Below are 25782 nucleotides of genomic sequence, written 5' to 3' on the forward strand. Positions count from 1 at the left end.
TGTTTGGAGGAAGTTGGCATCTCTCCTGTGTAAAGACTTCACTGAAGCTTAAATTCTTCCATTAGCCATTTTGGATTGCAAACAGCTGAGTATAGCTGTGTACTGGTGACCAGAGCGCTAACTATCTCTGTTTCTCAGTGCCAAGGCCATGATGAAGAACCTACAGCTACATGCTGAAGCTAATCATCTATCCCTTTAAGCATGACTGGTTATTTAACAAATGATCTTGAAGGAGAGCACTGAGTGTATTATTTGCAGACTCTAGTACAACACAAAAGCATAGGGCCCTTTGTTTACGCACTAGGGGATTTCAGAACAGTCATAGCAAAGCATGAAACCAAGTGCCTGACCCTTCAGCGCAGATTGCCCTGTGCAGTTGCCTAGCTCCTGCATTTGGGAGGTCAGCTCTACAGAGGAACAACTCTTATGCTCTGTGTTCTAAGGGATCCTGATCTTCAGATTCCCAGGCCGTGGATGGTTACTGGGGAATAGGGGAGGATGTTTGATGTGAGAGTACAGCAAATTTACTTCATTCTCTGCCTCCTGCTGAAATCTCATCCTTACAGCTAAACCAATTCTGCTGGAGGCCGCATCCCTCTGGGAGGGGCTAACACTTGCAGCTGTTGTCTTAGTGTTGGATGGAAAAGTGGAGACAGAGAGCACAAGGCAATTTTGATTATGCAGAAAAGCTTAAAGAAAATATGTAAGTTCATGGAATGCTTTTGAATATACATAATCTTACTTTCCATATAACTCTGAATATGGGTGATGGGAATCCATAAATATAGCTCCCTGTGGGTGTCAGTAATTCTTCAATATTCATTGATAGTGACAATATTCAGAATTTAAGACAGATTTCCTTTTTCTCTGACTCAAGGGAAGTTTTCCCAGAGCCACACAGAAGGAGAATCCAATCTGTTCAATAGGAAAGACTCATTTGCTCCCGGAATAACTTGCATTTCCATTTCCCCATTTGCATTTTAAACCAAAATAGTGGATCTTCCATAAAGCAAAAATAAAAAGAGGGACAATGAAGGTTTTCTGCTTTGTCTTAGAATTTTGATTTGATTTGCATATTAACACTATTGAGGGCTGCAATGACTTGGACGGTACAATGCTGATATTGTCCAGTTCTTGCTTTTCATTATCATTAGTGGAAATCTTTATCATAGGTTGCTTAACAGATTCTCTGAATTTTTAGGCAGAGATCTTGATATGAAAACATACTCTTTTAGGTGAAGAACTAAAAGTTTAGGAAGAATTTGAACATTTTACAGGTAATTTTCAGAGGACTGAGAGACTGTAATTCTTGTAAATGTCTGTTTTGCTTGTAGCATTTTCTATTCATCAATAATTCAATTTCAAAATAAAAGACACATTTCTACGTCCCAAAAGCTACTGGGGAGCCTTTCAGACTCCAAGATTCCTGACCATAGGAGAAACATCTACTAAAAGAAGCAGCTAGCTCCAAAAGCTCTAATGTGTTGAGGGATCCTGTTACAGACCATTTTTCGTAATTCTAGAAGGCAAAATAAAATTTTATGCTTGGAAATAATAAGTTTAAGCAAATTGTATGGGCAGAGCTTATATCTGCGTCCAAGCAGTGGTCTGATTACTGCCAGAACAATACTGCTACATGATGAATCATTAATGATCTGTGAGAGTCATAATGGTCTGTCACTAATGCCCATTAATGATCTCTCTATACCACGAGTATGGGCTTGATGTTTCTGGCCAGTACCTTGGAGAATACTTTAGATATGCCTTAAACTTTCTCTGATCTCCTCTCTGTGGCTGCTCCAAATGTAGACAACAATTGTCTGGGTAGGACCATCTTATAAAGAAGCATGGCTTTGTTAAGGAAGTCCTATTCAGGTAAGATTTATTTAAGTGATATTTTTGAAGACGATACATTCAAACGCTTATGCTGGACATTAATGTTTTGTGAAATAGATAGATTTATGCCGGGGACCTTTCTGCTGTCTTTTGTATTTCTGGATGGGAGACGGGCTCTTAAGTCCCCATGTTCTCTGGTGTTTGGCTGTTCAGCTTAGACTATTTGAGAAATGCATCTTTTCTAAGACAAATGTAAAATACTGTTATTAAAAAATAAATGTGTGTATTAGACTATTGAAAACCCTATTTGTGTTAGATAATAGTGGACTAGATGACTCAAGGGTGAGTTCCTACTTCTAGAGCTGCATTAACCATGCACCTAGCACAAAACATTAATTTGAACTTATGAAGGAAAGAGAGTAAGTCATGGTGATTAGCTTTAAAGATATATTTCCTTTGTGACCGAAAAAAAAAAAGAGAAGGGGAGAACAAAGAGGAGGGGACACAAAGCTCGGGAAAGATAAGCACAGTCACACAGGATTTCTGAGAACCCTATTAGATGTAGCTTTGGGGAAAGCACAAAGCATATAGGTAATCCATAATGTCTAAAGGAATATAAGCAGTAGTGTTCCTCCATGGCGGCGAGGGAGATGCCGCAGCCAGCTGATGGAACCAACGCCCAAGAGCCTCCAGCTTGAGGATAAACAAGCGGAGAGAAGGTTGCCAGCGCCCGTGGCCACTTTCAAGGCTCTTTGAAAATAGGACAGGGATTCTTTTGGAATATTGAAATAACTCCAGTGGAGACTTTTTAATGGGAACTTTTAACATGTCACTAAATGAATAAGGTCATCATTTCTCATATACATGTTTGGCCAATCTTTGGTATTAGCTGACTATTATAACCTCAGGCATTTATTGAAATCCTTTGCCAATGGATTTGAAAGGATTGCAGAGAATATGAAGATCTTGAAATGCATTGTTGGTGTGGAACATCTTGTCCAGAGGAATGATTGCTTATTTGGATATTTTTGGTTTTGTTCAAAATCATTTCCTCGCAACCTGAAACTGCTGACCAGTACCTATCTGTTCATGTTATTTCCTGGGATTAATAGACTTTCTGCTTGAATACTTTATAGGGTCTCCTGTACCTTGGGTGGTCCTAGAGTAACCCCCAAAGGGCTGACTGATCTCCTATGTCACATGTGCACCATCCATTTAGTTACTTTGAGTTGAATGTCCCATGAAAATGAGAGAAAAATGCTCACTTCAACGATTAGGGCAATAAGGGCAACTGTACTGATTTAAAAAAAAAGCCATTATAGAATTTGTGAAATCAGTTCAGCATTTGTCTAGGTCTCTAATTAACTCACTTGAAGTTTTACCTACCAGATGGGAGTCAGTTTGTGAAACATTTCTGTTGGTCACTATGCTTGTAAAGGAGTTGGGTAGAGTATATACATTAAATCTGTGCTGAGTAAGGTCTGTGACACAGGTAATTCTCGCTAAAAAATATTGTATTGACATGTGCATCTATTAATTGGAAATAGTCATGTTGCTATCTAAGCTATTGGATTAGATTCAAGCACAAGCCAACTTTTTGCTTACAAAAGACTTCAGGATTGATTGATGAAATATTATACATAGACCTGTCCATTTTACTAGATGTACATCCTAGCTCCTTTGCAGAAATGAATGCAAACTATGAGACTGACAAGCAGCGACTGGACATGCTGCCACTGTTCATCTTTGGAAGGAAGGTATAGATAGCTTAGGTTCTTAGCTTATGGTCACATGGTATCAATGATACCAAGAGAAAGGATTGTGACGTCAAAGAATATCAAATCACATGAAGGTGAGGTTATTTATCTTTGCCTCCCAAGAGAAAAGCACTTTAACCCTCATATACAGACTGTCCCCTAGTCACTGAAGCCACAAGTTCCTGTCTGAACAGCTGTCAAGACATGAGGCTCTCAGTTCCTGCGAGTTCTGTGAGCCCCAGCATGCTGGTCCTGCAATAAACCCTTTGCTTTTGCATGAAAAAAAAAAAAAGACATGAGCACGCCCACTCCAAGTCCATCTTTTCCTTCAGTCTGATGTACCTTGTTGGTTTTTAGGGAAAATGGTGGCGAGAAAATTCCTGGGTTCTATGTAATCCTTCATAGCCTAAAGCCTTCAGAATCTTCTTTATTTAAGTTACAGAAGCTGAGTTTTATTATGATACCATTTTAAGTCTTACTTCTAACATACCATATTTCTGCACACTCAATTCTTAGAAAAGTTTTATCCTTAATTATTTCTGCTTGTCTGATTATTTCTTGAGTGTCACTAAATCCCTTCATGTTCTCTTCTTTTTCTCCTTGGTTACAGACATTGTATTCAGTGGCCATTAGTGCCTAGTAATCCCCATGCCACATTGATGTAATTAGCATTTCCAAAACAGAATACATGGAGACAAATTTCTCTCTCTCGGAAAACAGTGGAAAAACGATATATTTTAATGCTTTCCTTAACCGTGGGTACTTATGAAATGAAAAGAAAAGGTATTGTTTTAAAATCAGTAGTTCCTTAATCTATTTGTTAGGGATGCAGACATGTGCTTTCAGATACTCATAACTCACTTTTTTCCACAACTCTTATTGTCACCTGGGCTAGAGATGGAAAAGTTTTTAAGTATCCAAAATGGCTGAATAGAACACTGAAAACGCTTTCAATATATTTTCTGTGGAAACATACTAACTATGCTCTGTTGATGGCATAAGACAAAGCAAAAATAACTGTCATGCTTATCTTTATAACGGAAGTCTATATTTGCCTTTAGCCATTTGCTGTACAAACTGGAGGCTTTTGAGCTGCAAATAATAATGGCTTTTCTTTTAGTTTCACCAGAGTCTCTGAGCATGGCATCCAAGTTCAAACATATCTCAAACTGCAGTACAGTGTGTCTTTCTTTATACAATGAAATTGTTTCAAATATATATATGTATATATATCTATATATCCATTCCTATTTGAGTTATATAGGGGAAAAATAACATTTTATGAATATTCCTATAAAATGAAGATTCCTCGTATAAGGCGCATTGGGAATATTTAACCAGGAATGTTTTTGGCATTCACCCATGTTTCTGTGTCTAGTAGTGATATACCACTTTTGAATACAGAACAGTATTCTACTGCTTACTCATGCATTCAGAGACAGCTGGGTTGTTTCCAGCTTTGGACATTAATAAATAAAGATACTATAAGCATTTTTGTTTGTTTGTTTACAAATCTTCTTTGGACAAATGTTTGAATTTGTTTTGGACAAACCGCTACCAATGAAATTATTGGTTTATGAGGTTGATATAAATTTAACTTAAGCTACTACAAAACTGTTTCCCCAAATGGTTATACCGTTCTGCATGCGTGTCAGCAATGTCTGCGCATTCTAATCATTCTACTACTCGTCAAGACTTGATATACTCCATTGTTTTCATTCTCTTCATCTTGTATAGCTATAGCAGCATGCATTTTGATTTAAATTTGTCTCAGCCTGACTACTAATGCCATTGGACACCAAATCATATGCTTAGTATATTTGTATATCTCCTTTAGTGAAGTATGTTTTCAAGTCTTTTGTCTAGTTTTTGTTATTATTTAGTTGTTCACAACAGCTTTTTCTTACCATTTTAATCTCTATGGTGTCTCCAATAATATGCCCACTTGTGTATTGTATTGTTTCTGCAATAATTGTTTGTAGTAGCAGCATGTTTTCCTTGATGTAAACTACTAGTGGTCTCAGATATAGATAGAAGGATGCAAGATACCCTATCTGAAAAATAACTAAAAAGCAAAACAGGGTTATGGTGTGGGTCAAATGGCAGAGAGCTTACTTGGCAAGGAAAAGACCCTGAGTTCAAATTCTACTACTTCCAGAAAAGTATACATTTATCTGTCTCAAAGAACCAACTTCTGGCTTCAGTGATTATGTGATTTCTTTATCATTGGCCTCCTTTCTCATTTTTATTACTTTTTCCAACTTAATCAGAATTTAATTATTTTTTCTAGATTTTCAAGGAAGAAGCAATTTCCTTTATAGCATTCTTCTTAAGTAAGAGTATTTAAAGCTACAAATTTCCCTTACAAGAGCTGCTTTAAATTAAATTTAATTTTTAACATATTGTTATCATTCTAATCAAAGTGTTTTGCAACTTCCCCTTTGGATCTTTCTTTTACCCATGACTTATTTGCCTCATACTATTTGATTTCCACTTTTAAGGGATAAGGTTTATTTATATTCATGACATTTCAAGCTTAATATTTTTTGCTGTCAGGTCCCATATTCTGTTTGGTTTTGATTCTTAGAAAGTTATTTAAACTGATCTTATGGCTTAGGTTTTGATTTATTTGTTGAGTAATTTATTTTCTATAAGTTTATATCAGGTGAAACTGCTGGTGTTGTTCAGTCTTTCTACATTCTGGATTTTTATTAATGTATTTTGTTCTTTCCTTAAAGCTTACTGAAATTCCTCAAAAAGAGTATTGAAATATTCAATCATAACTGTAGGATATATTTTTTTCTTTTTAGTACTATAATTTTTTAAAATCTGTAGTAACATTGCTACTAGATAAACACAGAAGAAACTGTTTGATAAATTCAGGGTTTTGTGATTAAGACATTCCTCTCATGATATCATCATAACGTTGATCTTACCAGAGATTTGCATGATCACACAATCTTTGTGAGATTTACTACTTATAATGTGTAGGTTTTTCATCTTTGAGTTTCATCCTCTCTGTCTTTATGTTTAAAGAATAGCAATGTGTGTATTATTCTATTTCTGTGTTTGAAGTCTGTCTATCCTACTGAAAAAGATGTCCCTCTACTTTTATTTTCTAGTATTTTAAAGGTGAACCAAACATTATTTTCCTATTATCTTCTGGGCATTATTTGTAAGTTTCTCAAGCAAATAATATACATTGCAACTTACCTGTGCTAATTTGTGCTAGTCGTGGGGCTTGAACTCAGGGCCTGGGCAACTGTCCCAGTGCTTCTTTTGCTCAAGGCTAGTGCTTGAACCACAGCGCCCCTTATGTCTCATGGAGTTTCCTGCCCAGGCTGGCTTCAAACTGCAATCTCAGTCACTTGAGTAGCTAGGATTACAGTCATGAGCCTCTATCACAAGGGTACCTGTGCTATTTTTAGTGTATTTTCCATTACTTCAAGAACAGGGTAAATACTTATGGCATTGTTTTTCTAATTATCCTACTCACAAATTGTGTGGTTATTTTCTCATATTTTACTTATTGCACTATAAATCCGTTTCTTAACTTTTTTATTTATTTTTTGCCAGTCCTGGGGCTTGGACTCAGGGCCTGAGCACTGTCTCTGACTTCTTTTTGCTCAAAGCTAGCACTCTGCCACTTGAGCCACAGCACCACTTCTGGCCTTTTCTCTATATGTGGTGCTGAGGAATCGAGCCCAGGGCTTCATGTATATGAGGCAGGCACTCTACCACTAGGCCATATTCCCAGCTCCCCCCTAACTTCTTAAAAATTATTTTTACTATACCATAAATCTTTGACATACTTTCTACATATTGGATTTTTACTTCCTTCTGCTATTTTTTATTTCTTCCTATAGAACTGAATTTTTAATCTGTTTTCCCTTCAGATTAAAGAATTGTTTTATGAATTTCTTGTAATGCAAATTTATTGGGAAAATTTCTTTCAGTTTTTTTTTTTGGGGGGGTACCTGACTTTGAACTCATTTCCCCATGCTCACTAGTTTTGCTTGTTAGGCTGTCATTGTTCTACCAGTTAAAAAAACATCTCCATCCCTGCCTTTTACTGGTTATTTTGGAGATGAGACTTATCGGGCAGGACTGGCTTCAAACTATGATCTTCTGGAGTTCTGAGAGTTAAGATTATTGGATTATTGATTGGAGCCACCAGTACCCAGCTGTTCAACTTCTTGTTTCCTTAAAATGTATTTATTTATTTTTATCTTTGATAGATACTCTTTTTTGATGGTAATGAGGTTTGAACTCAATACTTCACACTTGTTAACCATTGTACTCTGTGGTGAGTGCTTTTGCTAGTTTAGGCTTGACAAATTTTGTTTTACTTTAAATACTTTAATGAGTAGATACTCTGTATTCTTCTGTTCTTCATTATTTCAATAAGAACTTATATACTTTCCTTGTTATTATTCCACTTTATTGTATTTTTTTTCTCTAGATGCTCTCAAGGTTTTCTCTTTACCTTTGGTTTGTAGCAATTTGATTATGATGTGACTACTTCTTGGTGTTGATTGTTTTATTAGTGCTTTGTATTATCTGGTAAGTTTTCTCCTATTTTATGTTTGCATATATTAGTTGTTCAAGTGGGTGGTTTTTTTTGTTTTGTTTTGTTTTGTTTTTGGCCAGTCCTGGGCCTTGGACTCAGGGCCTGAGCACTGTCCCTGGCTTCCTTTTGCTCAAGGCTAGCACTCTGCCACTTGAGCCACAGCGCCACTTCTGGCCATTTTCTGTATATGTGGTGCTGGGGAATCGAACCCAGGGCCTCATGTATATGAGGCAAGCTCTCTTGCCACCAGGCCATATTCCCAGCCCTCAAGTGGGTGTTATTGTGATGTTTTCATACATGAATATAATGTACCCTGATCATACTATCCAATCTATCACTTATCCTATTCCTGCTCCCCACTTCTTGGAACCATCTAAACAAGTATTTATTATTCTATTTTCATTCTCATGTGTACAGTGTTTTGGCCATATTCATTCTTCCAAAATTTTTCCCTTCCTCCTTGCCCCTGCTTTCATGTCCATACATTATCAGTTTTTAATTCCTACCATTCATTTTCTCCAGACTAGATTCTTGTTAGGAGAGAGAATTTGTTATAGTTGACTTTCTCAGTTGAACTTTTTTACTTTACATGATGATTCCCAGTTCCATTCATTTTCTTGCAGATGGTAGATCGTTTTTCTTTGTAGCTAAGTAATACCCCATTGTGTACATATGCCACATTATCTTTTAGCCATTCATAGATTAATGAGCCTAGCCAGATTCTATTCTTTTCCATGTATAATATATTGTCTTTTATAATTTTTGGAAGTGTTTGCCACTGTCTTCTCACATATTTATGCTGCCCAATTTTCTTTCTCTTCTCTGTCAGAGACTCTACCTATATACAAAATTGTTTACTATTGTCCCTGAGATGCATTGTTCCAAATTTTTGCTATTCATTTCACTTTCGTGCATATTAGATACTTTCTTTTAGACTACACTCATCATAAATTCTTTTCTCTACTATCTCCAATTATCTGATGCATCCTTTAAAAGAATTCCACATCTGTGATAGTCTACATCTCATTTCCAGCTTTTCATTTTTTAAATTTCAATTTCTACTTAAATTTTCATCTCAGTGATGAAATTATGCATCATGTTGATGATTTATGTTGTTCACCTCTTCAACCAAATCTTTAGAAATATGTATCATCATTTTCAAACCCTCATTTGAAAAGTCTTTGAATTGGGCCATCTCTTAAGACTAGTTCTATTGGCTCTCTTTTGAAAGTTTCATATTTGCTTCCTTTTGGTACTCATTTTTGTTCACTAATTAATTTCTATTTGAATATAAGTCACATGGGTGTTAGAATATAAACTGAAGCAAACTATGTCAATGTCTCCAAATGGAAATATCTTTCTTTCAATTATGCCATTAGTATTTTGTTTGAGATCAATCTTCTGTTAGAGCTTTGTTGTTGCTTTAATTACATTCAGTGCATAACAGGTTTCAAATTTAAGAGCAGGATTACAGTCTTGCTTTAGAAGGAGAATCTGAATACATACACGGTTTCTCTGTTTCATCGCCTTGACCTTTTGTGTTCCAAAACCCTACCTAGAGGATGCTCATTTTCATGTACCTCTTCCTCTCACAGCAAAAGAGGGCCATTGTGTGTACTAAAGGGAACCAGTGCCTGTGTTTTTCTTCAGATATTATCCCTGCCTTTTTTATACTCTGTATCCAAAATCTGGGCAAGTCTCTTAATTTCCTTCTTCCATCATAATGACTAGTTTTTCTTACTGTTGGACAACCTAAAATGTAGCCTCATTTTGACGGACACTTTCTGAGTTTGTTTACCATTGTATTTGAGTGCAGTGCTTGTGTACTAGTGTTGTAGAACAGAAAATACAATGTTAAAGGCTGGGGATATGGCCTAGTGGCAAGAGTGCTTGCTTTGTATACATGAGGCCCTGGGTTCAATTCCCCAGCACCACATATACAGAAAAAAAATGGCCAGAAGTGGCGCTGTGGCTCAAGTGGCAGAGTGCTAGCCTTGAGCAAAAAGAAGCCAGGGACAGTGCTCAGGCCCTGAGTCCAAGCCCCAGGACTGGCCAAAAAAAAAAAAAAAAAAAAAGAAAAAGAAAAAAAAGAAAATACAATGTTAATAAAATGTCCTTCAACCACATAACATCCCCAAATCTGTGTAGTACTTAACTAAGCAATAAATACATATATTGCCTGTTTAAATCTAGTAGTGAAGTTTAGTGTCAGAGTTTGTTTATGATATAGTTTAAATTGAGCGTAATTTAAAATTCAAAGTACTGTGCAACACGGGATGAAATATTTGAACCGGGGGAAGGGAAAAACTTTATCTAGCCATGTTTAAATACTAAATGAAACTTGGGAGAACCTGAAGTTATAACCCATAGAGCCAAAACAGTAAAGCTGTAAAAAATCTATCAGCTTAGAGTAGAGTGTAAGCAAATAAGCCCTTTCATGATGGATTATGCTTCATAAAATGCTTTGATTTAATATAAGTATGTTCATATTTTACTGCCTATAAGGATCTTCAGCAGAGTAGGAATTCACACATTTCTCTTCAGCTTTTTCTAACTGTGGCTTTGGAAAGGATCATATAATATTAAAATACTGGGTGAGTAAAACTCACTGTTAAATATAAGTTTCTTGTCTGTCTTCTTTTCCATATTTAGCATGATAAAGTTTTTGAGCTTGGATACAGTTTTTACACAAAATTTAACCCATTGCTGTTCACAAGAATGCCTGATGGAGCATACTTTTATATTAGTAATTGTGGTATCTAAATTTTGGTATCTAATTTAAAAATAATTAACTATTCATCATTAGCTTAATTATATATTTTACTGGATATTGTCAATAAATCAATAAATTCACTAGTGACATTGATATTCTATGCACTGCTTGGGTTAATCTATATATGTTTTCTCATAGAATCAAATAGGAGAAATCTGTTCCTCCATGCTTTTTGTTTGCTTATGATTCGTTCTCAAGAAGGTTGAATAAATATTAATTTCATATGATAGCTTTTTGTGCTTCAGTATTTCTCTCATAATCTCTCTCTTGTCTCTGTCTGTCTTCTCTATCTCTTTTGTTCTCATATTTTAAATGGAATGCCATACCTTACCCATGCTAGGCAAATGCTCTACCACTGTGCTACCTCTCCATCCTTTAGATTTTAGAAATAGTCTTCTTGTGTGGCCCAGGGTGGCTTTGAACTCATGATACTTTTCCCTTCCCTTCCAAGGGTTGGTATCACAGGCATGTCCCACCACAACAAACTATAACTACATTTTACCAAGTACAGGCAAAGCTAGTACTCTCTCTTTCTCTCCCTCCCTCCCTCTCTCTCTACACACATCTATCTATCTATCTGTCATCTATCTGTCTATGTAGTTCTTACAATTATCCTAGAAGGTATATATTATTAGCTGCTTGTATTTTCTAGTTAAGGAAGTTGAGGAACACAGCCAAAATCACATACCTATTGTACTACTGAATCAAAATTCCCATCTAAGTTTTCTAGTCAAAAAGTCCATGCTCTTAACTACTCTTTAGCTTCTTCACTAAGTGGAAAGCTTGCCCTTATGCTTATGCTTCATCACTTTTTCAATTTGGTGGAGCAGCTAAATATGATAGACAGATAATTCCATGGCTATGTGATAAATGCCCATAGCCATTGTTTTTCTGATTAGTGACATGCTGATTAACTTCACAGAGGTTTCATGTTCATAGACCTTTGAGATCATCTAATTTAAGCTGTCATTTCATATATGAGGAACAGAAGCCCAGGAAGTAGATAGTGCTTCCTCAAAGCCCCAAGCCTGGGCAACAGGAGAACTGAGACTCAAACCTACACCACTTACTTAAATCTCTCCACCACGTCTGTAAATTCTAAAGGGGAAATAATTTTATTTGAAATATAACTAAATACTATTTATAATGTTCATATACAAACTCATAAGTAATGCTGTCTTGCCATAGTACCTAGAGCTTACTTTTGCCAATAAAGACTCAGACTTTGCCATTATCAATAATATCTATGTTTTGGCAGGGGGATCATGAGAAGGAACATTAAGTTGCCTGAGCACATAACAGCAACTAGCAGGAGAAATACATGTCTGGTTCCCTCAGTTAGGAAAGAGATTATTAAATTATCAATAAATATTGTTTGTCCTAAATGGCATGCGTCTACTAAAATCATGAACATCCTCCACAGCTGGCTTCTCTGAAGAGATCATTGACATTCATAATGTATAATGCTGGCAGTGCTCATGGTGAAATATCTAATAGTACTGCTTAAGAAATTGTTCTTAACTTGTTTTGACTTGTGCACAGATGGTTAAATCTGGAGAGTCCTACCCCTGGAACATAATCACACCATGGATTTTACTTGTCTTGACTTTTTGCTTACTTATTATCAGTGATGAGTACTTCTTTCAGATTTGTTGTCACAGTATTATTTGATGCTCAAAAGAGTCCCTTTTACTCAGGAAATGATTAAACTTGGACAAAAGGAATGAAAAATAGGTGTTAAATTAGATACACCTTTCCTAATACCACAAAAATCTCATTACTTACGATTACTAATATTTCCCCATAGGTCAAGTTAACTAGAAACTGTTTGGACTAGATGAACTCTGAGGTGGCTTCTGGACCAAGAGAAGAAGTAAAACAAACCAAACTTTGCAAAACATATTGAGTTATTACTAATATGATTAATCAATTAGAGATAAACATTCTGTACAGAACAAATAAACCTCAAAGTATATTTTTAACTCAAAATAATTTTGAGTAATTTTGGATTAATAGAAAAGTTGTAAAAAATAAAAAAACAGTACAGAGAGTTCTTATAAACTCCCAAATCCATTCGTTTTTCCCTAAAGTAAACATCTTATGTACTACAGTAGATTTGTTAAAAACTAAGAAACCAACACCAATGCATTACTCCAAAGCAAACCACAGATTTTATTCATATTTTGCCTTTTTTTCCACTAATGTCCTTGTTCTATTCTACAATTCAATCTAGGACAACAAATTGCATTACTCATATCTCCTTCGTCTACTCTGGTCTGTGATAGTTCTTTGTGTTTTATTTCATTTTAGTTTAGACAGTAAGTTCACATGGTTCAGGTGTCCCAAAGATAAGATCATTCATTGTTCCTATAGGTCACTTCATTTACCAGTTCTAATGTGAATTTATAAGAGCAACACTTACAGATTTCTGCTCTAATTCTACCCTATGGCCAACCCTAGCTTTGAAACCCCTTTGCCAACTCCTCCATTTTCAACTACTGATGCACTGTCAGAGTTTAGCTGTTTGCACTCAGCATTTTACACATATGCACATTTACACGACCACCAAGTTCCTTGGATGCTGTTTGTTTGGGGGCTTTGTTAAAGGTATCTGTAAAATGACTCAGTTATCTACTAACTCCAAGCATTCCTTCACAACATCTGCCATGTGTTTGTATGACCCTGCCCCCAGTCCTTCTGTGAACTTGCCTAGTGGCACCCCATTGATTATCTTCTGCAACAAGCCTTTGCCAATATTTTGGACAGTCTCTTATTAGAGATGGTCCCATGAACATGAACGCTTATCCAGTACAGGTGATTTCTGTCCTCTAGAAAATAAAGATAAAAATAAAGATAGAAAGTAAGTTCCATATACAATCCCAAGCCAGTCATAGGGACGGAGTCACACACCTTCAGGTGACCCTAGCTTTATTCACATAGAATTGCTTCTTAGGTGTCTCAGCTTGAATATAAAACGATCTCTCAGGGCCTTAATGTCCTAACCTATTCTAAAAAAAATCACCTACCTTATTGGATCATTATAAATAAAATGAAATAATAATGTAGGAGAGTACCTACTACAATATCAAGTAGAGAAAATGATTTTAATAACTGATAGCTTTCAGTCAGAAGAATCAAATCCTGAATACCCAGGGTAAAATATACCATTTTTTTAATATTGTATAATAAAAGATATCTTCCTGGTAGCAGTGCATTCTAACTTCCCCTTCTTGTTAACTGATTGCTTAAACCTTATTTTTCTGTTGATCTTTGCTTCCTCCTTGAGGTTTAATAATGCTAGTACTAAACAGAAATGAAGTTTTAATAACCTGAACAGATTAGTTCCTAATATTCATGAATTCTGTATATTCTCAACTGGTGAGATAAGTAATGGTAATAGGAAAATTTGGTAATGGTTTGCAAATGCCTCTTTAAAACAACAGAATGTGCACATTAGATCCTGGCTTATAACATTGATCATTTCTATGGCAATACCAGCATTAGGTTATGTACATGTGGAGGAAATATTTCAAATATAAAAATATAAATTAGGCTACTGTGATGAGCATAAAAAAAATCCTCCAGGAGAAAAGTACACTCTTTTTTTACAAAAAAAAAAAAAAAAGAAAGAAATTCATTCAACTTTCTACGAATTTAATGGCATTTTTACCTTCCCTGAGAATGGACTAATGGGATGTGAATTAGTGATGACATAAGCAGGAAAACAGCAAGAAAAAAGTAGGAAGTAATGTATAAAATATACAGCCAATCCATTTTGCCAAGTAACTATTATTTAGGATTTTGTATGTGTGTGTAGCAGGATTATCTGTATTTGTAGTCTGGTTCCACTATTCATTAGCTATGTGACCTTAAACAAAGCTTTTAATCTTGCTATGCCTTACTTTTTCATCTATGACAAGGAAATAATAATACTTACTTCACAAGGTTATCACATATATAGATAATAGTCCCTTACCCAACATAAATGTTTGGAAAGTGTCAGTTACTATTACTGTTATCACTGTTGTTATCATCGTCATTATCATCATTATGGCTGCTAAGTTGGTCATGATTCTGGAATACAGACCAACTTTCAATCTTTATGCTCTGTGATGAAACTACAGTGCATGAAAGGTTACATTTTCCATTTTGTAATTTGGTTTGTGTTAGAAAAGAGACTTGGAAATGTCAAGCACTGTAGAGGTTTTATAAGTATTATCATTTTCAATTTTAGTGCAACCCTTAGGAAAATGACAACTGTAATTCTAGTTGAATCCTACATCTAAGTAAAACCATATTATTGTTTAACCTCTCATCAAAATCTAGGAGCAGGTGGAAATCTGTAAAATGTTATTTGATCACAACGGAATTCGTTTACCTCAGAAACAGAGTCACCTCTTTTATCATTTATATGTAGCTCTGAGAAACTTAGCCCCTTCCCATGTTATGGACAAAATTTTCTTTGAGATCTCAGCTCATTTCATCTTGCCTCTATTAGCTGGTTAGATTTCTGATCCAAAGAGGATAATTTTCAGAATTTAAGTTTGTATTTAATTTTAAATGTTTACACTTGTTGGGGGATTATTCACATAGATGTTGAGCTACTTCCTTTTTGAGATGAAAATTGTTGCTGCTATTTTTCTTTCCTGCCAGTTACCACTCAGTGGCTCACAAGTATTTACAGGCAGCCTTGAGGGCTGAGTGAGACAAGGAGTCAGAAAGCTAGACTTTGAAATTCCACTAATCTTCTTTACTTATGCTGCTTTCTTTACTCTAATATCATATTCCTTGTGTTTCACTTGCATTTTATGTACTTTTCTTTCTTTTTTTTTTTGGCCAGTCCTAGGCTGTGAACTCAGGGCCTGAGCACTGTCCCTGGCTTCTTTTTGCTCAAGGCTAGCACTCTGCCACTTGAGCCACAGCACCACTTCTGGCCATTTTCTATATATGTGGTGCTGAGGAATCCAACCCAGGGCCTCATGTATATGAGGCAAGCACTCTTGCCACTAGGCCATATTCCCAGCCCCTTATGTACTTTTCTTAACCCACTGAAATTCCTCTTTAGAACTGAGGAAAAGCCTCCACTGAGTAATAACAAATTGGTTGTATGATGTTACATTTTGATGAGGTAGTTTTCTGCTTTGTAAAATGAAGCTAGTTAAAATTTACCTTCATTATATCACTAGTTCTCATTCACACCAAAGAAGACAATAATTTTAAGTGTTGTGTCCAACACAAAGGAATTACTGGAATTAATTGGTGTAAACAGTTATTGCACTGTAATATTCCTTTGGTTTTCTTACAGTTCTATTATCATCATAAAAATCACTTCATGATATCCATGTACAAATCTCTGGTCTTTAGTCTCAGTTCAGTTGTTGTAGGAGAAGATATGGTGACTCATTGTGTCTTCTATGCCAAAGTTTTAATTTTGATTGAATTTCCTAAAGGGATTGCTTCTTGTAAACCCCCTGCTGTTGGCAATCATAAATTAATAACAAGTGTGCACTTGACCAGCACTGTTGACAATATATGCTAAATCTGATCAGTAGAAAAGGGAAGACAATTTGTTTAAAAGTAAGGGAAAAAATCAACTCACAAATGTCCATCAGCATATCCCCAAAGCACAATTGATTTCTTCCAGTCCTCAGCATGCATCCTGATCACACTAGTAATGAACAGTTCACAGAAAAGAATACTACTAGAGAAGGTTAAAGTATTAGCTAAGGACATAAGCCTAGAACATAAACATTCAAAGTTTTGTAAGTTCTTTTACCTTAGAAGAAATCCTAGGGTCTGGTTAAAAAAAAGTTGAGGTCTACTTTTGATGTTATTTAACATCCTTGCTTCTTCTTGACCTCAAAAATTTGTCTTTAGTGAGACACATTTTCCTGAAGCTCAACAATGTTTTCTGAAAAGCAGAATAAATCTTTCCTTCTCCCTAGTTCATAGAGTTATCTGTACCTTCTTTTGGGCTCCTCCAGTAATTTGGACATTTTGTAAGACATTGGCATTGCTTATCACATTTTGTTTTAATTAATTCATTTTTATTTGTCCTCCACTTGAGGTGACACACAGTCACTGAAGAGGCAGTAGATTAGTTGTAAGAACATGACTCTGAAGTCAGGATACATGAATTTGAATGCTGGCTTCCACACTTTATACCTGACCAAATTTGTGTCCCTCTCTTTGCCTCATGTTCTTCATCTGTAAAGTGAGGGTGAGCTCGTAAAGTGGTTGTGTACATGAAATAAGCCAACAAAGACAAAAGTACTACTCCTAGTACCTGGAATGATGTTGGTGCTCAAGGGGTTATAATTATGTCTACTTTGGCATCCCTGAGTTCTGAACTTGGCAAAGAGTTCTTAGTAAATCTTGGATAAATAAGCAACCGAATGAATACATGAGTAAACAAATGACCTGGGACAAATGTGTTGATCTTTTACTTCAGGTTTCTACTCCAAAATGAGATCTGAAGGGGATCACCCAAAACCCCTTAAATGAAAGCAAGTTCTAAAGTAGCTGGGGCTTTCAATGGTGGGAAGACAAGTTAGTAAATAAATTTAATCAATTGATTGTACTTTTTGCTGTTTATCAGAGAGCAAATGTAAGAACAAATTGGTTAGAATGGATACTGGAGAAACTCCTGATTGCAGGATAGTTGTAGGCTTCCAACCATGGAAGTAAATACACTATGTGTAATATTTTTCACTCTTTTGGCTGAACTCAAGCTTCCTGTAGCTGAAAGCAGATGGCACAGAAAAGCTTACACTGTAGAAAGCCAGTTTTCCCTACATGAAAGGAACTGAGAGAATTGGGAGTACTTCAACTTCTTGTCTCTGCTAAGTAGTGATGGAAAATGAAGGCCAAAAATGTCCTTTGGGTCTTTTTGCATTCTAAAGCCACAGATTACCCAAGACAAACAATATCTTAGTGTCAGTCTGTGTTCTAGGCTAGGAAACTCCAGGACAACATTGATTTTTAATAATTAAATTTTGATATAAAAGTTAGCAAAGTTTTATTCAAACATAATTCTAAGAAGTTACTGTAGAAAGTAGGAAATACATCAGCACCTGTAAGAGGTTAGCTTTAGCTACTCAAGACTTTGAAACCACAGTTCAAAGCCAGCCCAGGCAGGTTAATTTCCAATTAACTACTAAAAATTCAGAAGTGGAGCTGTGGTTCAAAGTGGTAGAGCACTAGCTCTGAGCCAAAAGAACTAAGGGACAGCACCCCCGCCCTGATTTCAAGTTCTATGACCGACAAAAAATAGAGGTTGACTTTATTTTTATTTATTTCATAATTGACTTTTACTTTCAAAAAGGAAGAAGTCAACTAGCACATGGTATAGTACATCACTTTTAGTTACTCTAGCCAGGAAATAGCCATATGCAGGCCCCAATATTTAGCAATCCAAACTCCAGGTCCTATGCCAAGAAGGAAAGCCTTGTACACATATATTGTCTTGGCTCAATATTCTTAGTTTAAACACTGGCATTGCCACTTGCATCCTTGCCAGAGAATCACAAATACATCACGTCATCTCTAGAACTCACTTTTCTCATCCTTAAAATGACAATTACGACAATACCTTCCTTACAGGTTGGTGTAGTAAAAGGAAGCATTATAAAAAACAAACAAACAAACATGGCTTGTCTAACTGTTTACTATAGTACTCACTGAGTGTTAACACTACTTAAAATCCAAGGTTTTTTTTGGAACATGTAAAGCATAATAGAGGGTTTAAAATCTATCTAGCTTATCTGTACAGTACTCAAGTGGGCCCTGTCCTTCAGCTACTCCTTAGATTCTTAACAGTTATATTTCCAAATCCTGGTCAGGTTTCTGAAAGGAAATATGTTTAAAAAAAAAAAACCCTTAATCCTGGGAGAACAGTATACTTCTGTTGCTTTAAAAACTAAAAATTCTTGATCGAAAATTAGTGGCAACTAGGAAATCAATCCAGTGTTCCTTATGCTACCCCATATGCTAAATAGGCATGTACATTAGATCATTTTCATATTCTTCTAGTAGCCTTATTTCCAGAAGCATCTTAGATCTAGAAAAATTAGATGGTCTACTTTTGCCTTGAATCCTCCCATTATTTTCTTCGAGCTTTTTCATGTACTTTGTTAACTAAGCTGGGTTCATTTCGTGCCAGTGAGTCTTAAACAATTTTAGTCTACCATAAATGATTCTTTACAAAGCACCTCATTTATGTTTGTTAGCTACTGACCAGTTCATCAATTGTTCCTCCAGAAATCTTGCAATATTGTTGAATAAAACTAAATTGAACTTGTATAGAACCTGATGCTTTTGTTGGATTCAGATGTTCTGGAACACAATCTATGTCAAACTTATTGAAGAACAAGTTTATTGTATCTGCAAAGTGGAGGACAAATTGGAGAGTACAAAATTTTGGAAATGTGCATAACAACCTCCCCCCATGTAATATTCTTTCACAGAGGTACTGACTATAACCATGTCTTGCTTAGCCTATTTAGTAGTGGTGTTGCTACTCTTTTCCTCTTTCTTTGTGACTTCCTAGGTGCAGATCAGGGGTGTATAAATAGCAGTGTGATGATAATTAGCATCTTGGAAAACAAACTGACATATGGCCTGGATGGATGAAGATTCTATTTTGTTCAAAAGGACTTCTAGTTCAGGAGGAAAATCAGCAATCAATTGTGGCATTTAACGAATCCAACTGAAAAGAATGTTTTTCTCCTATAAAATGTAAATCTCCACACATGGAAGCTTATAAGCTCATTTCCTTATGGTGTCTTCTTGTGATAAAGTGAGGAATTTCCACCCAAGCAATCTGTTATATCTTTTTACGTTTTCTTAATTGAATGACCAAGCAGGTAAACAAAAACCTTGAATTCTCAGTGTTGCAGTTGCCGTGGCTAATTAAATGATGAAGAGCTGAACTCATAGATAGAATTAATACCATCAGAATGTTTTATGGTTTTAGTGTTCATAAATTATGATTGGACAATGAAATTTTATGCAGATTATAAGATATTTGTTCTTAAAGAGAGAATTAATCAATGTTTTCTCAATTGATTTTAAATGTAAATCAGAGGTGGCCTCAGTAAATTTTATGGCTTATGTATTTACAGAGTGATCTCTCCAAGAGGACACAATAAACAAGCATCTATCCCAGTGCAAAGCAATCCTAGAGGGTCCTGTGGCTTTTCATTCTGAATACAAATCAGGAGAGTGAATCAATTGCACAGAAATTGATTCTGGAGACCTCTGTTTCTGAAGTAGAAACTCCCTCAAATGATCTGACTAGGAGAGATTCTTTGCAGCTAATAAACATGTTATGTTGCAAAGTACAATTGTCTTTCCCTAGAATTCCAGTGTGACATTGACAAAATCTCCTTCAATTGCATTTTTCTTCCTGCTAGGAGTTAAGTAGCAGGAGCCTATTCTAATGGCTTTTCTCTAATCTCCTCATTTGTATTTCTATCGAGTTGTTTCTCTGAGTTTTTGGAAATAATCAGACTACCAAAAGTGCTACTTGCTACTTCATCTCTTAAACACTCCCCCTGCTGCCTTACTCAGTGAATGGTGGCCTCACAGGGTTGCTTGACCCAGCTGCACTTGAACCTGCCCTTTTTCCCTGCCTTTTAGCTCATCAGCAGTTCTTGACCTGGTAACTGGCCATTCAGAGTTTTTGATGAGCCTGTAGTGAAGATACAGCACAAAGTTGCAAGTGGCACTGATTATGTTTCTATTCAGGATGGAACAGTGTTTGAAATCTCTCATTTACAGAGTTTCAGAAAGACAGCCAAATCCTTCCTGTTCAAAAGGTATAGAGACTGTGCTTGATTAGGCTGTCTGAATTCTCCCGTTTTTACTCATCACAGTCACATCTGTTTGGGTTTCTATCTCCCTCCCAGAGATGTCTCTGGAGAGCAGGTCCCTTCAGCTTCTTGCAGCTCATCTAAGGCCTGCCAAAAGAGATTGACAGAGAACAATCAGCATTCTTTCTATGCTCTGATAACTCACTCACATAAGTGAAAAAAAAATACTAAACCCCAGTTCTCAAGTGAACTCAATGGGTAAGAGCCAAAGCAACTTTGTATTTTTCTTTGGAATTGAAGTGAGATTTTGTTTTGGTAGGGTGGGAAAGGAATAGAGAGATTAAAGGTATGAGAAGAGAAAGATAAGATAGGAGGATCGAGAATCTGTGCAAAATCATTATAGACTCCTGGAGCCAAAGGACTTTAAGAGAACTCTCATCCAGCAGCTTTCAAACATGTTTTTTACTAGTGGAATCTTTTCTTAGTTTATTTTTGCTAGAAATCATACAATGAGCCACAGCATAAGGAATAGATGAAAGCAGCAGTGCTATAGTTGAAACACTGGTGAGCGAAGTCATATCACATGCTCATGTGCTTTAGAAAGCTGAAGAATACAATTTGAAAGTGACTACTATTATCAAAGCATTACTTTAAAGATGGGAATAGCTGAGACACTCAATAGGAAGAATGACAGACCCAAAAGCCACACAGTCGGTGGTAGAAATAGGATTAAAACATACCTCTCCTGCCAGCCAGGAGTGGAATTGGCAAAGGGAGCTAAGAATGCATTCTTTCTGAACATGGTCAAGCAGAAACATTAGTGGACCATACAACAGGGGGATCAGGAGGTGTGGGGAGGACAAAGGAGAGGAGACCTATTCATCCTAACGAAGTTGGAAGTACCAAGGTTGAATAGAGTGCACTGAAAGTCTGAATGTGGAGGTGAACCTGAAACTCCCCATCAGAATTGTTAGGAATAAAGGGGAATTTTGAAAGTAAATGTCAAAAAGATATTGTTATACCTTCTCACCATAAAATGCCATCCTATAAGTCTGAGATCACAACAGGGAAGAAAGGAAAAGTACCGTATCTTTCTGTAGGATGCGCTGCAATCATTTTTCCTTATGGCTTCCTGACATGGATGGGACTTTGGCAAAGTTCCCTTTGAGGGTTTGAAATTCATATCCACCTTCTTCCCTGAGCTTCTAAACACCTGAGAAATAGATATGACACTTAGGAAAGCATAAAAGTATCTAGTTTACTAATGGTTAAGCTGTTTGGATAATATGATTTGGATGGATCCAAATTCAAAATGGTCTTATGTTACTTTATTCCATGGGTTGAATTTATTGTCTAGATATAGAGTGCTAAGACTTATTTTAGGAGAGGGGAGAGTGTATGTTGTCTATAAGAAGAAAGATCACAGCAAGTTACATACCGTTTCTTTAGACTCACCAATTACATATCAGCTATGTTCCTGTACATGGAGATGAAAGCATAAAGATAAAGGGGATATAAAAAGCGGAAGTACTTTTTGGGAGCCAAGAAACAACATGGTTACCTTTATATTCTGTATTTTTCTAGGTTATAAAAGTTAATTGGGGACATCAAAGAGTATAAGCTACAGTTAGGAGTAAGAAGCTCTAACAACAGGGCAATTGTAGCTAGCAGCAACAATAATAATTCAGAAAGCATCAAGAAAGGATTGTGAAAGTTTTCACCATAAAGAAATAAATGTCTGATGATATAGATATATAGATATATAACCTGATTTAAATACTATACATGGTGTACATATATAGAACCATCACATTGTACACTGTTAATATGTATGTTTAGGTTTTCATATATCAATGAGAATAAATTTTGTAAAAAATGATTGGAAAGGGGTGGGGATATAGTCTAGTAGGAGAGTACTTGCCTCATATACAAGAAGCCCTGGGTTCAATTCCTCAGCACCACATATATAGAAAAAGCCAGAAGTGGCACTGTGGCTCAAGTGGTCGAGTGCTAGCCTTGAGCAAAAAGAAACCAGGGACAGTGCTCAGGCCCTGAGTTCAAGCCCCAGGACTGGCCAAAAAAAATTATTGGGAAGAGAGGGAATTAAAGCAGAAAGGCATGTACAAATAAGCTGTGTAAGCATCATGTTGTCAGCTTTGACCCAGTGAGTTCGTGGCATAGTTTAAGCTCTCTATCTGAAAAAGCTCTGGGTGGGTGGTAAGGATTAACAACATGTTTCTGTCTGCAACTTTGTACTTTTAAATAGCCCCTTTCTTCAAGATCTATCTGTGAAGTCTTCCATAGGTCGATTTACTTCTATTATCCACCACAGGGTGGTATCTAATTACAGGTATCCAGTAAATGCCTTTGGGATAGTATTAGAATGAGCAAGTGGTGAGAACTCCCCTGAAATAGAAGTAAAGAAAAAAATGTGAGGAAGCCTTCCTGATGTCCTCAATACCATGCTGCCATCCTTTCCAAAGGGGATCCCTTTCTTCAGCTACAAGATTATTATTCTTTAGCTTTTTTCATACATGTTCTGATCTCAGGTCTCAAAAGGGAAGGGAAAGAAGGCAAACAAGAAATCTTCAGGTGGGTGTTGAGCTCAGGTGAGAAAGGATCCCTTAACCATCTATAATAGGGACCACAGTATGAACAAGAGCTAGTCTAGACTGTCAAGGCATTAACAAGCCAGCTGGCATACATTCAGGATGTAAGCCACCTCTTTTGGGAAGGCTCCAAAGCCCTTAAGGTGTAGGCAGGGCATTTCTGACTGGTTGCTATCATTCTGTAATTATCTTAGTCCTTCCAGCTTTCACCCAGCCTTGCCAATACCCAGTAGTGCCCCTTTCTGATGTGTTCAGTTGCCCCGTCAGATTGGGGAGGAGGGGAAGGGGTGTTGGCAGCAGGCTTAGGTGATTGTGCTCTGGTAGTCAAAGAGCTCTGAATGGGTGTCCATTTTGCTGAAGCTGGGCTTGGGCTCATCTGCCAGTACAAAACACTAGAATGTTGGATAAGCTATCATTTGGGTTTGCATCTACTTACAAAAAAATCTGGAAAGGAGGGAAAGGAGTCTAGTAGAAACGTGTAGCAGTGTGGTGGAAGGTCTATTATTTGGAAATTCCTATTTGGCTTCAGAAATCAAGTAAAATGGCTAAACAATTGTGTGTGCTTTAAGGTAGGGATGTGATGGACCGTTCTCTTTAGTGCATTAGGACCGGGAAGAACTTGTGAATAGGCAGAAGCAGCAAAGATTCCCCAATTGGAAGGTGGGAGGTTGAGTTTGAGAAGCAGAAAAATCCAAAGGACAAATTAGGAATCTGGCCCAGACCTTAAGTAAAGCCGCGGTCCAAGATCCATGTCGTCGGCACGAATCCCAAACAGAAATGGCCAGATGAGGACTCACAGGAGGAAAAAGGGGCTTTTGGATCCTATGTATGGGCATGAAAGGAAAAGTCAGCAAAAACCACTGGGTGGCAGCGTGGTGTGCGGGCGCAGCTCTGCAGTGCCTGCTGCTGTCGCTGTCTGGGGGGCTGAGCCTGTCTGGGAGTCCTGGCCTCCTCTTCTGGAAGGCTACAAGTGTCGCCAAGCAAAATAGCTCAGCGGGTGGGGGGGGGGATGGGCCGGAGGTGTCTGTGAACCCCGGCAGTGGTGTGGAAAAGTTCCTGGGGCTGTGGTACAGATACTACTAGGAAATACTAAAGGATCACCCCCACTTCTGCTCCACTCCGCCCTAAACCCTAGCATAGCCCCCCCCCCCCAGCCCTCCTTCAATCCGACTACCTCATCCTGGTTCCTCCTCCATCACTGTTTCCTCTCCAAGCTCCTTCCAGGGAAAAATGAGAGACTATTTGGAGCGATCGGATAATGCCTAAACCTGTACAGGTGTTAGTGGGTGCGACCAGAAGGGGCGTGGGGGTGGGGGGTGGGGCGGGTGGGGGCGGCCAGGAGCTGCGAACCAGTAACTGGGCTCCAGGAGGGAGGGGCCGCCGGCGAGGGAGGGGGCGCGGGGAGGCGGTTGCGCTCTTCGGGAGGGTGCCTGCCTGCGGCGACGGAATTCCAGTGCTGCGACGGTGCCGCGCCCAGAGCAGCAGCAACAGCCAGGATGCGAGGCCATTACCTGTTTGATCCGTGGCGGAAAGCTGGCCCGGGCCAACTTTTCCCGATTAGCAGGCCAAGAAGTTGCAAGGACTAGTGGCAGACGCGGAGGGGCCAGGGTGAGGGAGCGCTCCCCCGCGCGCTGCCTCCCCCCTCCTCCCTCCTGTCGCCCGCGCTCCCGGCCTCTCTCCCGCCCGCCCGCGCGCTCTCCCTCCGCCCGCCCCTGGCCCCCTCCACGCGGGCACCCGGCAGGGAGGGGGGTGCGGCGAAACTCCGACCCGAGCCACTTGGACTTGCACAGTGTCCTCGGGGCTCCGGGGCCGAGCGCACGCACTCGCGCAGCTCTGCCTCTCTGCCTGCTGGTCTCGCCTGCCATCCCGGCCCGGAGCTGTGGCGTCCACTCGGACCCTGGCAGCCAGCAGCCCGCACGGAAGCCGGACCCACCGCCCGAGGAGCTCGGACGGCATGCTGAGCCCCCTCCTCGGCTGAAGCCCGAGTGCGAAGAAGCTCGGGCCAGCGCAGGCTAAGGAGACCCAGGCAGCCCAGGCGCGAGGCAGCCGGAGAGCAGCGGAGCAGCCGCCGCGGGAGGAGGCGGAGGAGAAGCCACCCAGGGGCCGCGGAAGAAGTGGTGGTGGTGGGCGTCGTGGCCATGGCGGCAGCAATCGCCAGCTCTCTGATCCGTCAGAAGAGACAAGCCCGCGAGCGCGAGAAATCCAACGCCTGCAAGTGTGTCAGCAGCCCCAGCAAAGGCAAGACCAGCTGCGACAAAAACAAGTTAAATGTCTTTTCCCGGGTGAAACTCTTTGGCTCCAAGAAGAGACGCCGAAGGAGACCAGGTCGGCAGTGGTGTTCGCCTTTTTTTTTTTTCCGGGTTCTTTCGGCTTTGCCTCCCCCTACTTGGCGGAGTGTGGAGGAGGAGGGGGGGGGGCGGCCAGG

The 25782-nt window shown here is 38.3% G+C and overlaps 1 protein-coding gene across 4 annotated transcripts in view; it reads left to right on the top strand.

Moving 5' to 3' along the window:
• The window catches only part of Fgf13 (fibroblast growth factor 13), a 471678-nt gene that overhangs the window by 365011 nt on the left and 80885 nt on the right, over window positions 1–25782 (top strand). Inside the window, exon 1 of one of the 4 annotated variants that reach the window (XM_048335846.1) lies at window positions 1713–1875. The exons of 2 other annotated variants lie outside the window; for them this stretch is intronic. In XM_048335846.1, the coding sequence (XP_048191803.1) occupies window positions 1848–1875 (28 nt within the window). In that variant the 5' untranslated portion in view covers window positions 1713–1847. Of the gene's footprint in view, window positions 1–1712; window positions 1876–24891; window positions 25683–25782 lie in introns of those variants that run through there. One more of the 4 variants, XM_048335845.1, reaches the window with a different exon arrangement.

Source organism: Perognathus longimembris, chromosome 28, assembly GCF_023159225.1.
Source record: "Perognathus longimembris pacificus isolate PPM17 chromosome 28, ASM2315922v1, whole genome shotgun sequence".
NCBI classification, from domain to species: domain Eukaryota; kingdom Metazoa; phylum Chordata; class Mammalia; order Rodentia; family Heteromyidae; genus Perognathus; species Perognathus longimembris.